Raw genomic sequence first — 13,471 nt, forward strand, 5'->3', positions numbered from 1 at the left:
CTGCTTTTAAATACACACTTGTATTCAATATTTTGATAAATATAACAGAAATATGAAGCGTTGAGGTGTGTGTGAACTGCTGTATAATAAAAACAAATTCAGAGCGTTCTTCTGTTCTAAGACAAGTTGAACAGTAACGATATGTATTAGAAAACATTGTATTTGGCAACTATTGTCCGACAGACATTTCCAATTGAGTTACTGCCACCCATTGGTAACTTGTGGGAAAATAACTTGTGGTGAGCCTGGGAAAGCCTCTGAGATGATCTGCGCACCAGTTAGTGGAATTAAAAATTAACCTTTATCTTTAATTTTACCACAGCGATGGCCGCAAGTTTTGCATCACCTAGAACTTTAGGATTGAGACATACTTTAAAAGATATAAACTATATGAACAGAATTTAGATATTTTATTGAACATCACGTAACCAAAGAAACTACAAAATGATATCAGAAAAAATCTACTGGAATACATAATAGTAGTACAGTATTTCATGTTAGATGAAATGTCACATTTTTCAATTTTTGTCAGCTTTCTGTTGAAAACTACAAAGCTGTATGTAATTCATTATAAAATGGGTATTTAAATACTATCATGATTGGTCAAAACAGGTCACATGGGGGTGTGACTATTGCAGCATATTCTCATGGGTTGAAACTTTTTTCAAAAAGGGGCGAATCACTTGTAGATATCCATACGCCACTAGAATTCTGAAAAAAAACGTAGCCATATTTAAATTTATATTAATAAACATGACTAACCACATTTAATATACAATTTTGAAAAAAACGGTCTGAATCAGACACCAACACTTATTCAAGTGGTGAAAAAACAGTAATACTGCTTTTTTGTTAATTAAAATGTTTTTATGTTTTTTTTTTAAATTTATCTTTTAAATTTAGTTAGTTGACCCATTTTATAAGCGCAATAAGATTCTCATTATAGAAAGTAAAGGCTTCATTTTAAAACAGCTTCACTGGGTTTTCAAATCCAGCTGATTATGATTATGAATGAAAGTAGTGCACAACCTGCATCCTAATTGAAGACTTAACTTGTTCTCATATTGCAATTTAGTAAACAATTCATGGTGTATGAATTCAAATTGAATCCCATTGCAACTGCATGTCTTTACTGATTTAGTTGAATGTAATTTCAGTGAATAGCTGCATTATTCAAAGCTTCTGCAGAGCAGTCTGATCTTCATACTTCCATTCAGGGGTTCAAGAATGTAGGCAAAAATAAATAAATAAATAAATAACAATTTCAAGAAGTCTATTTTCATGACCTAACAAGTGATCTTAAATCCTGCCAGCCTTTAACTTACTATCCATCATGGATGACATCACCAAAGACAATTCAAAACCAGAGAAGGGTTATCAATGTCAGGGGGTGATATTAAAAAGATCATTCAAATATACCTCCCGAGTGATTCTTTAAGAAGGAAATCACAACTGACACCCAGCGGCCAAAGGAACTGGTATAATTGGTGAGCAGTGTTTGCGTCAGCTTGTTTTCAGTTCAGTCCCCAGAGGTTTTCTGTTTTTAAGGGACAAAATCACATTTTAACTTCCTCAACAAGATAGCTGAAGGATTAAAAACTATACTATCATCACTCCCTTTCTGTCCCCCCCTCCCCCTGCATTTTTGTTTCCCTTGACCATAACTTTGGTTGTTTACCTCAGTACCCAATGCAATGAGTCTTGTTTTACTCCCTGAAGTCTTTCATTGACAACAAATATACATATCTCAGCAACAAAGGGGACAATTTGACAACAGTTTTAGAGCAATTCCACTTTATTTTTTTTATATATTTTTTCATAACAGCAAGAATCAATATCTAGCAGTAATAATAAAATGAGCATAAAACAAATAGCAGTTGAGGACAGAGTACATTATTTGTAGCGACTACAAGCAAAAAGTAAGTCTGTGATTACATAATAGTAAAACCAAGCATCTGTCCTTTCAGCAGACGAAGGCATGGGACTGCAATACTATGAAGCTTTGTTAAATAATAAGACTGTCCAATAAAACTAGTGGACTGATGTCACTAATTTTACATAAATGAAGTCGTCGTTTGTATACAAGACCTTAGGTGGTTTTAGAGAATTCAATTTGTTTTTCATCTGCTAAAAGTACAGAGTTTTCAATAGCAAACAAATCCATGTGACAACTACAGCTATGGTGTGTTTTATTATCTCTTTGCTATCTCTTTGAATGTGTGAAAGTGAATCTTTGTTTTTTTGATATACCACTGAAATTCAGTACATTGTAATTATTGAATATATCTTGAATATATGCTGCTGTTTTTTTTTTCTTCTTCTTAAACATGAAAATATTTTGACAAAAGTAAGGAAAAAAATCGATCAATGACTTGAACCCATTTGTTTTGGGACCTGTTCTTTTGGACCGGTGCAGTGTTTGGACCGGTACAAGATCTTGGGAGGATGGCATATCTTTCCAGCTGAAAAACTCCTGGCAAACTACAAGCTGTTCACAAAAAGCTAAGCAACAATTTTCCCTTTTCTTAAAGGGGTTTGGAGCGCTACCTCTGTGCCACTTTTGCAAGCAATTTTGTTCAGCCTGTCATTTTTTTAATAACCTAACAAAATTCCCTGTAATTATAGACATTTTTTTATTATTCAAAATAAGATCTTATTATTATACATGTTTCTTTCTTTTTTGACTATATACAGAAGTGCAAAAAGTCAACCCTCTTCCAGTAGGTTCCAACACTTTCAATGGTAGCATAATCAACCTTCAAGAGTTTGCACGATCAGTGATTCAATCTTACTACGTAAACTTTGTTTATTTCAATTAATCACAAAAATCCCTTGATCTATTGATTATGCAGCATTTTTTTTTTTTTTTTTTTTTTTAAACAAGGCCTGACATCCAGGGATTTAAAAAAAAAAAACATATTTAAACAATATTTTACTATTTGAAATGGATACAGTAAAAAATAAATTTTATTCTAACATCTAGGAACTAGATTTATTTTTTATATAATAATGACTACTTACAAACCAAAAAAAAAAATTAATAATAATAATAAAATCATCATAATATTACTCAGTTGTCTGCCAGGATTGTTGCTATAGCAACAACTTAACTTCTTACTTAGCAATGATTTCCTCATTGTAAGATATCCATATAAAAGGTTCTTTGTTCAAAGAATGCAAACAAGACAAGAAAATGACTGACATTCTTAAACTTCACTAACAGTAAAATAAAAACATTTTTATTTTACAATAATACACATAATTAATTAATACTACATGTAAATTCAAAACTAGGAGTATGGTATGAAGGAAACAAATAACTCATTTTAATATAATTAATACTCTAAAAGGTTATCAGTAAAATGTAATGAAACAAAAATCTACAAACTAAAAACTAATTTTCTTTAAAAGAAATAGAAAATAAAAAAACAACCTAATAAAACAAGAAAAAAAACTATATAAATGTAACATGATAAAGAAAGTACAATTCTATATGTAAGAAATACAATAACATGTTGCGTTTATAACCTATATAATCTTCTCATGATTGAAATTACATTTTGATGGGTTCAAACCCATAATGTAATCTAAGGCTTATAGATTTACAGTACAATCAGTAAAATCAACACATCATTCTTGTACTAATAAACACATCACTCCTCCTGTAAAAACTTTCAGTAGGCTAGGAAGTACGGAAAATTCTAGAACAGAATTCTCGCTTCTTCCATTCCGTTTCTATACTATCAGGAATCTGGCCCCACTTCAGCCATCTATACTTTTGCTGAAAAGGGCTCAACTAATCATCACAAGCTGCAAAATGTTAACAAAACAAACAAACAAAAAAAACCTTTGGATGAAAAAAAAAGCACACACAACTAATAAAACATTTTTCTAAGGCTATATGCCGTTAATCTTAAAAAAGTACAAGAACAATAATAATAATAATAATAATAATAATAATAATAATAATAATAATAATAATAATAATAATAATAATAATAAAAACACAAAATTCACCACCCTGTAGCTACTTAAACACCTCCATGTACTAAATGATTTTGGTTTATCATGCTTCTTTTGACAGTGCTTCTTTCATCATAGTTTAGAGTCACCATTTCATCGACTGTGACTGTAATGCAACATTCAGCTCAAAGCAAAACCCTTCTCTGCAAAGCATTTATAGTCTAAAGACTTCTGACAAAGGCTAAAAAAAACCTGCTAAACCCTTTTGCATTTCATTGTCTCAGAAATGGCTCGATATACTACTCAGAAAAAAATAACACGGCATGTTATGCAATATATAAGTACTACGGTATAATAAACTACATCATATTATAGTATGAATGTTCATGTCATGCCAGCTGTAAGTAGGTGTGTTGAACTAAATATTGAGGAAAATATACCATTTCTGAGACTGTTTTGACACTGAAACCTTAATGGTGCCCTCTACATAGTTAGCACTAGCAGTAGCAAAAAAATAAAAAAAAAGTGGCGTTTATAAGGTAAACACAGTAACACTGCAGGAATAATACTCTAGTTTGGATGTACAGTCTATGGCACTTAATGTGTATCCTATAACATGGTACTTAAAGCCATGTTGTGCTTTATAATATACACAGTTGTGGTTTTGCTCAGCACATTCATCTCTGTCAGATACCTCCTTTACTTCCTCTTACAATCTGTTCTGTTAAAAATATAACCCTTACACACAGAACACTGTGCATGCACAATCGACTCTCATCTATAATGGCATTTTTTTTTTTTTTTTAATACAAGGTGCACCTTTGTTATTTGTAAACCATGAAAGAAATATATCAGAATTAAAAAAAACAAAATAATTTCTTGGTCTACAGACGTACCAATGTTAGACATGATAACTACATCACAGTCTACCTTTTCAGTGAGGACTAGACCTTTACGGTAATGGATTATTTATGCATATGTACTGAAATGTATACATACAACGATAGTAGAAAAGGCAGACAGTGATGCATAGTGGACAGTAACACAGTCCCCCTCAGCTTTAAGATTAGTAAAAGATACAGAGTATATACGTCTCGGTGTGCAGTATTTGTATGTCCAGGTCTTCTGCCCTCTGTCTTGTGGTGTTAGCATGCATTATGTCAACTTCTCCTGCTGAGGGGATGAGGTCTCTGATGTATTTTTACATGACCGATGACATTTGAACTGTATACCAGCACACTTTTATCTTTAGTATGATCTGAAAAAAATAAATAAATAAACACAAGCATGTTTCAAAACATTATATTAAAACAGTATCACTGTTACATCAGATACACTGGTATCACTAATTGATAATCAAGATTTTGTTGTGCCATATCTGAATATTACAAATAAGTAAAATGAATATCTGCCCATATTATCAGAATGACCTCAACTGCACAATATTTTGTCGTAGTTTATTAACACAACTAATTGAAGATACCACGTAATAAACCTTTATTATCTGCAATACTATAGAACCTGATAAAATGATGCATGAGCCCAACAGTATTAGGAACATCACCACCAAAAATCTTGTCGTTGGAGACTTATCAGTGTCACAACATTTCCATGAAATGATCTATGTAAAATAAGCAGTATTGTTTTTACTTATTTAATAATAGCCTTTGCTGCCCTCCGGTGCAATGAAGATACAATAAACTGCTTGCATATTTTAATAAAAAAATAAGAATACAATTATCAAGACCAATGACACTGTTTTCCAAAATTGTTTAAAATTGCAGTTCAACTAATGTATTTAACTTAAACTGACCAGCATAATTAGTTCAGAAGTGTAGATACGTACTGTATATTTAGTGAACTATATTTCTGTGTATCAGCATTTAAAAATACTCCAATAATAGAGATTTGTTTAAAGGCCTTACTCTTTTGTAGCATCACATTACTATCCACTCTAAACAGGATTTATATTCTACCATTACATTGCCATGGTAACCATATTCCCAAGGACTCTCACTAACAGCAGTGTTATTGAAATTAATTATAAAAAGGGCACCGTAAACGTCATGTGGTAAGTCACATTCGAGCAAACTGCATTTACATTTGGAATGTCAGTATCTTCCCAGTTATAAATGTATATGTACCATATCAAAAGGAATAATGAGCTGCATTTCAAATCTTCCGGTACACAAAGCAATTTTACTGCTTTATCACTTCGGTATGTCATTTACAGTGCCATTCAATTCTATTAATATGGAAGCATACTCGAGATAAATATACTGAGGTGAACAACTTTCACAGATGCTGAAGTATATTGGTTTTAAGGAAATGTAATTATATTTTTAAAAGCAAATGTTTCTTGTGTGTTTTTTTAATATTAGATTAAAGGTGTAGTGCCCAAATTGTTTTAAAAATATATACAGGACTGGCATATACTCCATCTTGCAGTTTATTTAGCCAACGTAGAGTGCTGGATTTTGGCACAGAATAAGCCATGGGAAAACAACGGCACAACAACAACAACTTCCCATAGAGGGCGCTGTTGAAACACATATCCCATGGTTTGTTAGCTATGAGTGTTGTCATTAGTGAGTTATACTTTTGTTGTTGTTGTTCTTTAATTTGTTTCCAACCTCTCTCTCTCTCTCTCTCTCTCTCTCTCTCTCTCTCTCTCTCTCTCTCTCTCTCTCTCTCTCTTGTATTGTATAATTGCTTTGGCAACAACTGCTATTGTAAGTCATGCCAATAAAGCACCATTGAATTTAGATTGAACTGTGTTAAACTCAATGTGATGCAAAACATTATTACAATGTACTGTATGGTTATAGGGTTGAGAAGGTACAGTATTCTGAGCACTGGGTAATTCTCATAAGTAGCTTGCAGCTGCCTGTAACATTATTTCATGCTCCACTTCATACTCCTGAGTTGGCTGCATTCTTATTGTTTCTCATAAGATAAACGCAGCCTTAATATGCCTCACAGGTTGTTGTACAAAATGAATCATTATCACCGCCCTATATTATTCAGAGTAGGCCTTCAGGTTTTGCAACACAGGAGATTTTGTTTGAAGTGCAAGAAGACATGCTAGTGATTCTGAATCATTAACATGTAACATAGAGAAGCTGGATAAATTAAAGTGAACGTTGTTAAACTCACTGTTCTGTGAAGGGACTCCTACATCTGAGTAACATACTTGTGGCTAGTCAGATGGTCTGCAGACATTATGGGTATCTGTAGATTAAAAACAAAACAACAACAACAAAAAAAAACATAGCCAAAGATTAACATATTCTGGAAAAGCTCTAAAATGAATTAAAGAAAATAAACAAAAATTAGAAACATACTTGTAAACTACTGTTTAACGATGGATCCATATTCATAAATGCACATGTATTAGCTAAAACTTACAGCAACTAAATGAATAACAAATCAGTAGTTGAATATTTGCTGAACAACAGTGAATAAGTGTTGAAAGCCGATAGTAAGATGAGGAAAGCAAACACAATGACCCATGCACCCTGATCTGTTTCCCTTCTTGTTGACCTTCACAGAGTGCAATTTTAGGAATCATTTGCACTATCCCCTTTTTAAAATGATCAAAATGGACAAGAGAGCACCCTGAATGGCAGGCTGTACGTCAATTGGAAGAATAGGCCCATGTCAAGGCTACACTGATCCATTGTTAGCCAAATGTATGTTTAATGTTATATCCAACACACTTCTAAGCTTAAAAAGGATGTATGTGTGTAGGTATGTATGTATGTATTATTATTATTATTGTTATTATTATTATTATTATTAAAGAATGCATTCCAGCCTTCAATGTCAAACAGAGAATAAGTATCACATATGTGCTGTAATATTGTCCTGTAATATTGTACTTAAATTGCTCAGTAATATTCTGCTTGCAATGATTACCAGTGGCACCTCACAATTTTCAGAAAACTTACCAACATGGAAAAATGTACATTTAGGTCAAATATATATTGTGGGTCTTTGAGAATAGGACCCTAGGTATGCAGATACTGCAAACATACATATAGTACCTTGCACATTTATATTTTGAAGAAAAACTACCTCATACATACCAAATGCATGTATTCTTGGGGAATCTCAAACATGAAAAGGACAAAAAGTGCACAAATTAATATTGTGGACAATAGCGAACTTCACAAACAACAAGCTAGAATTCTTTATCAATGCCCTCAACGTCTTCTAGTCAAAAGCTTATCGTTTTTTTAAACTAGTTTCTTTTAGTGTCATACCTCACTATTGTGTGTTTTGTAGGCATGAGTGGAGGCACTCAGTTTATCAACCAGTTTATCTGTTAATCTGAAAAAATGGCATAAAACTCAATTGTTGTACATTCTACAATTGCTACGTGTACAGCTATTAACGACAGAAATGCAGTGCTATGATCTAGAAAACACTTTAAATATGATGTACAGTTCCAGCCATTAGGAATGGGGTTTTTTAAATGAAATGCTATTTGTTTTGGTAAGTAATAATTTCAGTGTAGGCCAACAAGAGGGATATACCAATTCCCTTTGTTAAAAAGCACCGATTTAAGAGCTGTTTATATTGAGAAACAAAGCTGTAAATGAGCAAACCTGGTTGGCTGAGGCTGCTGCAGCGAAGGGAACACTTGAGGCAGACGATGATGCTGCAGACATACAGGCGGGTGTGGCGCCGTGCATCATGGAAACTTTCAGAGGGAAAATCATATAAGCAAATAGTGTAGCAATATGGGCACAGTGGCACCATGTGGTAAAGTATTGGGGCATGGTAGTGTTATCCCAGCAGAAAGCCATGTGCCACATTGAGATAACATGACCAACAAGTGGCATGCAATCGGAGGGCAAAGCAGGACAGCATTCCAGGAAGGGAATGCGGGACAGAGAAAAAAGGGAAATGCTAGTTACCATCATCACCAAGGGAATAACACAGATTAGTTGTTTTTAGTTAAAAAAAAAACTCAAATAAAAAAAGTTGATTTTTGGACTACTGTATTCAAGTAGTTTTTGTTAACATGCATTTAGCATTTTTAACATAACAGAGAATCGACAAAATGAATTTAAAATCAACACTGCACTTCTACAAACCGAATCACACAGATGAAATATTATTAATTAAAATGTCAAAGTTCAGCTCAATTGATTATACAAAGATGAACATAAACAAACCCTTGCATTGAGACTCACAATCCCATCAAAATCCACTAAAAGTAGTGCTAATAGACCAAGAAAAGTTAAACAAATATAATTGTATCTTTTTTTTCTTTGTTTAGTTTTTTTTTGTGTTTTGTTTTTAAATGAATGTCAATTACATTTCAAATACATGTTTACTTGGCAGATGTTAGAGAAGGGGAAATGACTGTGCATATTCAGCAACAAGCTCAGTCAGCAATGGATTTTGATGGTGTGTGCGAGCAAGACACAGGGTTCAAGATAATTAAGAAAGAACGCTGGCACCTACCAACACTTGATGCAGGTGTCATGCACAATATTGAGCCTGCCCATCATGCATTGCAACAGGAAGGTGGATTTGAAAGGGAAAAGAATTAAAAACAACCCATCACAAGTGTAATTAGAAAAACAAAACCATTTAAACAAGGAGTAAAACGTGTTATTAACAGAACAGCATTTAACTTGAAAGCACAATCAACTCATAAACTAGCAAAGGTAACCATAAAAGAGTGTTTCTGTGAACCATTTAATTGTTCTGTGCGCTGGTAAATCATCACTCCATGTTCTGTCATTAACGACAAACTCATTGCCCTTCTGTTACAGCCTAGAGTTTTATTTAAAGTTTGAAGGTCAAATCGGATTCTTCGTTCTAAATAAATGGTTTAACTGTATGTTTGTATGTATATATATATATGTGTGTGTGTGTGTGTGAAGATACAGGTATTGAACTAAATGGTTGTCTATTTGACTTTTTAATAGTTAAGTAGACAGCATGCTATACTTCCAAATGAAACACTGCAGATTTGACTTTCACAGGGACAACCCAGTTTCTGCTGCACTCAGCACAATTTGGTATATACAGCATTCCTGCACTCTATTCGGGTGGTGAAAGAATTGAGTACCAAGCTTTTCTCAAAGGGTTCCATCTTCTGACATGAAACCATTTGTGTCAGAATTTGGTTTGGGTTGACATATAGTTAGCATTAGTGTTAGTCTCAACCATTACGGTGTGATCGTTTGTTGTTGTTGTTAAGCCTTGGTTATTTAAATCACAATATTGTACATCAACAAAAAAGATTAAATGTGGAGAATTCCGATTGAAGTCCCGTTCCAGTTCGAATATGATAGGATGCTTTGGAAGCATGTTTATAACTGTGAAGGACCCAGTACCATTCTGACTGTACTGTAAATTAGTCTCAATGTTTGATCTTGTGTATACATTTAAGTTTTAAAACCAAAGATCTCCAGAAGTAATGAGAATGCAGCCTCCAAAGTAATGGGCATGTTTGAAGTTTTTAAAACAGACATAAATAATTCTGGATTGAAAATGAATGTATTCCATCTAATGACTTAAAACTACTGGGCATTCAAAAATAACCTTAAATGCCTTGTGCAGGCAGTATATCATAATGTACTTCCTCTTTATAGGTAAATATACAGAAATGCATCCCCTTTAACATTTTGCAGAGCCTCAACCAAAAACGACTGATACAGTTTTACTAAGAACCTTTACTAGCACACACAAGCTGGACAGGAATGTGAAGCATATAAAACTCAAGGCAGCGGTGATACATCAGCTGGGGGTTCAATACTGACACTGAATGCTGCAGGACCCACAGTGAAATCAAATAAATAATAGAATACATTCAAAACAAAGCAGACGTCAATTCTGAGCACGGATCAGGAAGAGAAGGCTTGCTAGCAGGGAAGCCACAGTTTAAACAAGTAAGATGTACAGAATCAGCTGGGGCCTCGTTCTCTAATATGCTTTACGACGGTCTGTAATTTACTCCTATTATCAGGCTGACTCATAGACTGGTAAATGAGGCATAAATATAAACTATTGGTTACTGTTTTTAAAAGGGTCCTACAGCAATCATGTTACAATAAATCTATTCATTACAGCTAAGGGAAGCACTAAGCAAAGAAAACAAAGAAAGGAGAACAGTCCTTCTCTACTGCAATTTGCAGCGCTAATTCTTGAAAATGAATATTGTGACTGCGGGCTTACCAGCATTTCTTTTTTTTAAGAGAGTGTTCTCCTTTTTCTCTGTTGCTTTAGAACAAACCAGGTTTGTATGTTTATTTTATTTTTATTTTTTAAAAGAAAACAATTCTGAAAAAATACACACAAATTATTGGGTTGTTAACTTGTAAGTGCAGGTATCACAAGGACTTCTGCTTTTGCTTTTCTATGGTGTTCAGCACAGAAAGCAGAAGCGCCTACCTGAAGGGATGAAGGCTTGTTGCTGAAACTGCATGTTGGCAAGGGCCTGTTGGTATTGGAAAACACCAGTATTAAAGACTGAGGTGGCACCATTGGTTTTTTCAAGTGCGGGTCTCTTTGGTAATGGGGGAAGTACACCTGGAGGGATTCCCTGCAAATGAGGATGTGTAAAAGAGTGAAAAAAAGAATAATCAGTAGAATGCAAAATCAATCTGCAGAGTCCATCTATAGCAACCAGCAAGCAAGCGGCAGACTATACTACTACTACAAAAAAAAAAGAGAAAGGCAACAGTACTAATAACAGCTTAATAAAGCAAGCACTGCTCTGATATACAAATTCATAAAATGTCAGAGCTGCATCTTACAATGGATTCAAATGTTTAAACAATACAAAGCTTCAAGCCTACACTAACACAAATCATATTGAAAAGGAAAGCTGCACTGCTAGCTCCATGAAGATCAACAGTAAAAGCAATGTTAATTCTTATCTTAAAGAGCAATTTATACAGATCCAGTACATAAGGATAAAATATATTAACCCCAGACTTTCCACCCAAAAATTAGACATGCAAAACTTGGAACAATACATGCAGATCTTTAAACATTAAACACTTAAATACTTAAGACTTTTAACTAGAGCCATGCCAACCACAGAGATACAGAAATAGTATAAATACAATTTTAACAACCCTCAGTATTTACTAAGAAAAGTCTTCGGGTGATGAACTGAATGTGATTATCTTTATTTTATCAATAGTTTGTCAATCATTTGTTTGGATACTTAGAATATATTTTAAAATGTTTTGGGGGAAATACACAATCAATTTATCACCATTAATGAACTCTTTGCAACAAAAATATTACTAGTAATTATTTGAACAATGTTTTAGTTAAAACTTGTATCTACAATAAAGCTACATGCCAAGCTAAAAGGTGAAAGGTCATAGTACCAGGTCAAAGGTTGCCTCGAGGGGTCGCTTCAGTGATTTGACAGCCGACTGAGTCTTAATTAGCAGGCAGCGAGCACATGATGGCAATGGGCCAATGGGGTTCAAGCGCATTAACATAAACAGCAAGCAGAGGTGCATCATGGGGGCAGCAGTGCATATTTGGGTAGGTGAGAAAAAAACAAATAAAAAAAACAAATCATCGGAATGCAATATACAACGGATAACAAGACTAAGCATGCACAATAAAGACACTACTGAGTTGTTATTGTGAGGCTAAAGACCAGAGTCTATGTAGTTAATTACACACAAAGGTAATCTAATCAAAGAGAGACAGCTTGCCATCTGTATTTTTGCACAAGAATTGTTGGGTTATCAGTTATCAAAGCAACACAATCCAGAATCAGGGCTCTCTCTAACGGTATCACACTAGGTTACATATATCACACAAAGTTTCATAGCATATTTAGGTGTGTGAAAGAAAATACAACATTACAAAGAGGAACAGACTAGTTTAAACAAGATAACCCTAATCTTGTAATGCAATTACAGATTATCTGCTGATACTAATTCTAAAAGACCTTAAAAGGCAAAACTCAGGCAAAAAAATGTGGTTGGCGACTACTTCTAACATATATATATATATATATATATATATATATATATATATATAGTGTTCATCAGCAAAAGTACAGATTTCAAAACAAAGGGCAAAAGATTTATTATTTTTTTGCAAGTGCAATAATTCATTGACCTACCATGGCGGTGGCTGCTGCCTGTGCAGCTGCAGCCTGATTGACCTGGTGTTGCGCGGCTTTTATCTTGGCCTGCAGGTGTGCAGGAGGGTGGAAATATTTACACTTTTCCCTGGAGCATCTCCCTTTAATGTAATCCATGCACACAGTGACTGTGTTGTCATTGGTATCAATCATCGTGCTGTCCGAGGGATGAGCGAACCGGCAGTCAGTTTCACCTCTTGTGCAGTTTCCACGCTGGTACTCCCTGCAAACCTGCAATATTAACCAATACCGAGTAAGAAAAGTGTCCTCATCGCGGGCGTTTACAAGAACCCAAAAACCAGTGCGCATGTTGTCTGCTCTGAAATCACTCGCTGTTGCAAAGGTAACTTCTCCTGATTTCCGACTAAT

At 34.1% G+C, this 13,471-nt stretch overlaps 1 protein-coding gene across 31 annotated transcripts in view; it reads right to left on the reverse strand.

The window, feature by feature from the left end:
• Positions 1 to 1,777: 1,777 nt before the first annotated feature.
• LOC117416582 (muscleblind-like protein 1) overlaps positions 1,778 to 13,471 on the reverse strand; it is a 78,561-nt gene continuing 66,867 nt past the window's right edge. For 6 of the 31 annotated variants that reach the window (XM_059034433.1, XM_059034448.1, XM_034027766.3 and 3 more), the window contains 8 exons: positions 13,082 to 13,333; positions 12,327 to 12,380; positions 11,377 to 11,527; positions 9,439 to 9,474; positions 8,574 to 8,668; positions 8,052 to 8,075; positions 7,120 to 7,194; positions 1,778 to 5,221 (listed from right to left, as the gene is read on the reverse strand). In XM_059034433.1, the coding sequence (XP_058890416.1) occupies positions 7,138 to 7,194; positions 8,052 to 8,075; positions 8,574 to 8,668; positions 9,439 to 9,474; positions 11,377 to 11,527; positions 12,327 to 12,380; positions 13,082 to 13,333 (669 nt within the window). In that variant the 3' untranslated portion in view covers positions 1,778 to 5,221; positions 7,120 to 7,137. The remainder of the gene's footprint in view (positions 5,222 to 7,119; positions 7,195 to 8,051; positions 8,076 to 8,573; positions 8,669 to 9,438; positions 9,475 to 11,376; positions 11,528 to 12,326; positions 12,381 to 13,081; positions 13,334 to 13,471) is intronic. The other 25 variants (XM_059034435.1, XM_034027770.3, XM_059034444.1 and 22 more) reach the window with 14 other exon arrangements.

Source organism: Acipenser ruthenus, chromosome 12, assembly GCF_902713425.1.
Source record: "Acipenser ruthenus chromosome 12, fAciRut3.2 maternal haplotype, whole genome shotgun sequence".
Taxonomy (NCBI): domain Eukaryota; kingdom Metazoa; phylum Chordata; class Actinopteri; order Acipenseriformes; family Acipenseridae; genus Acipenser; species Acipenser ruthenus.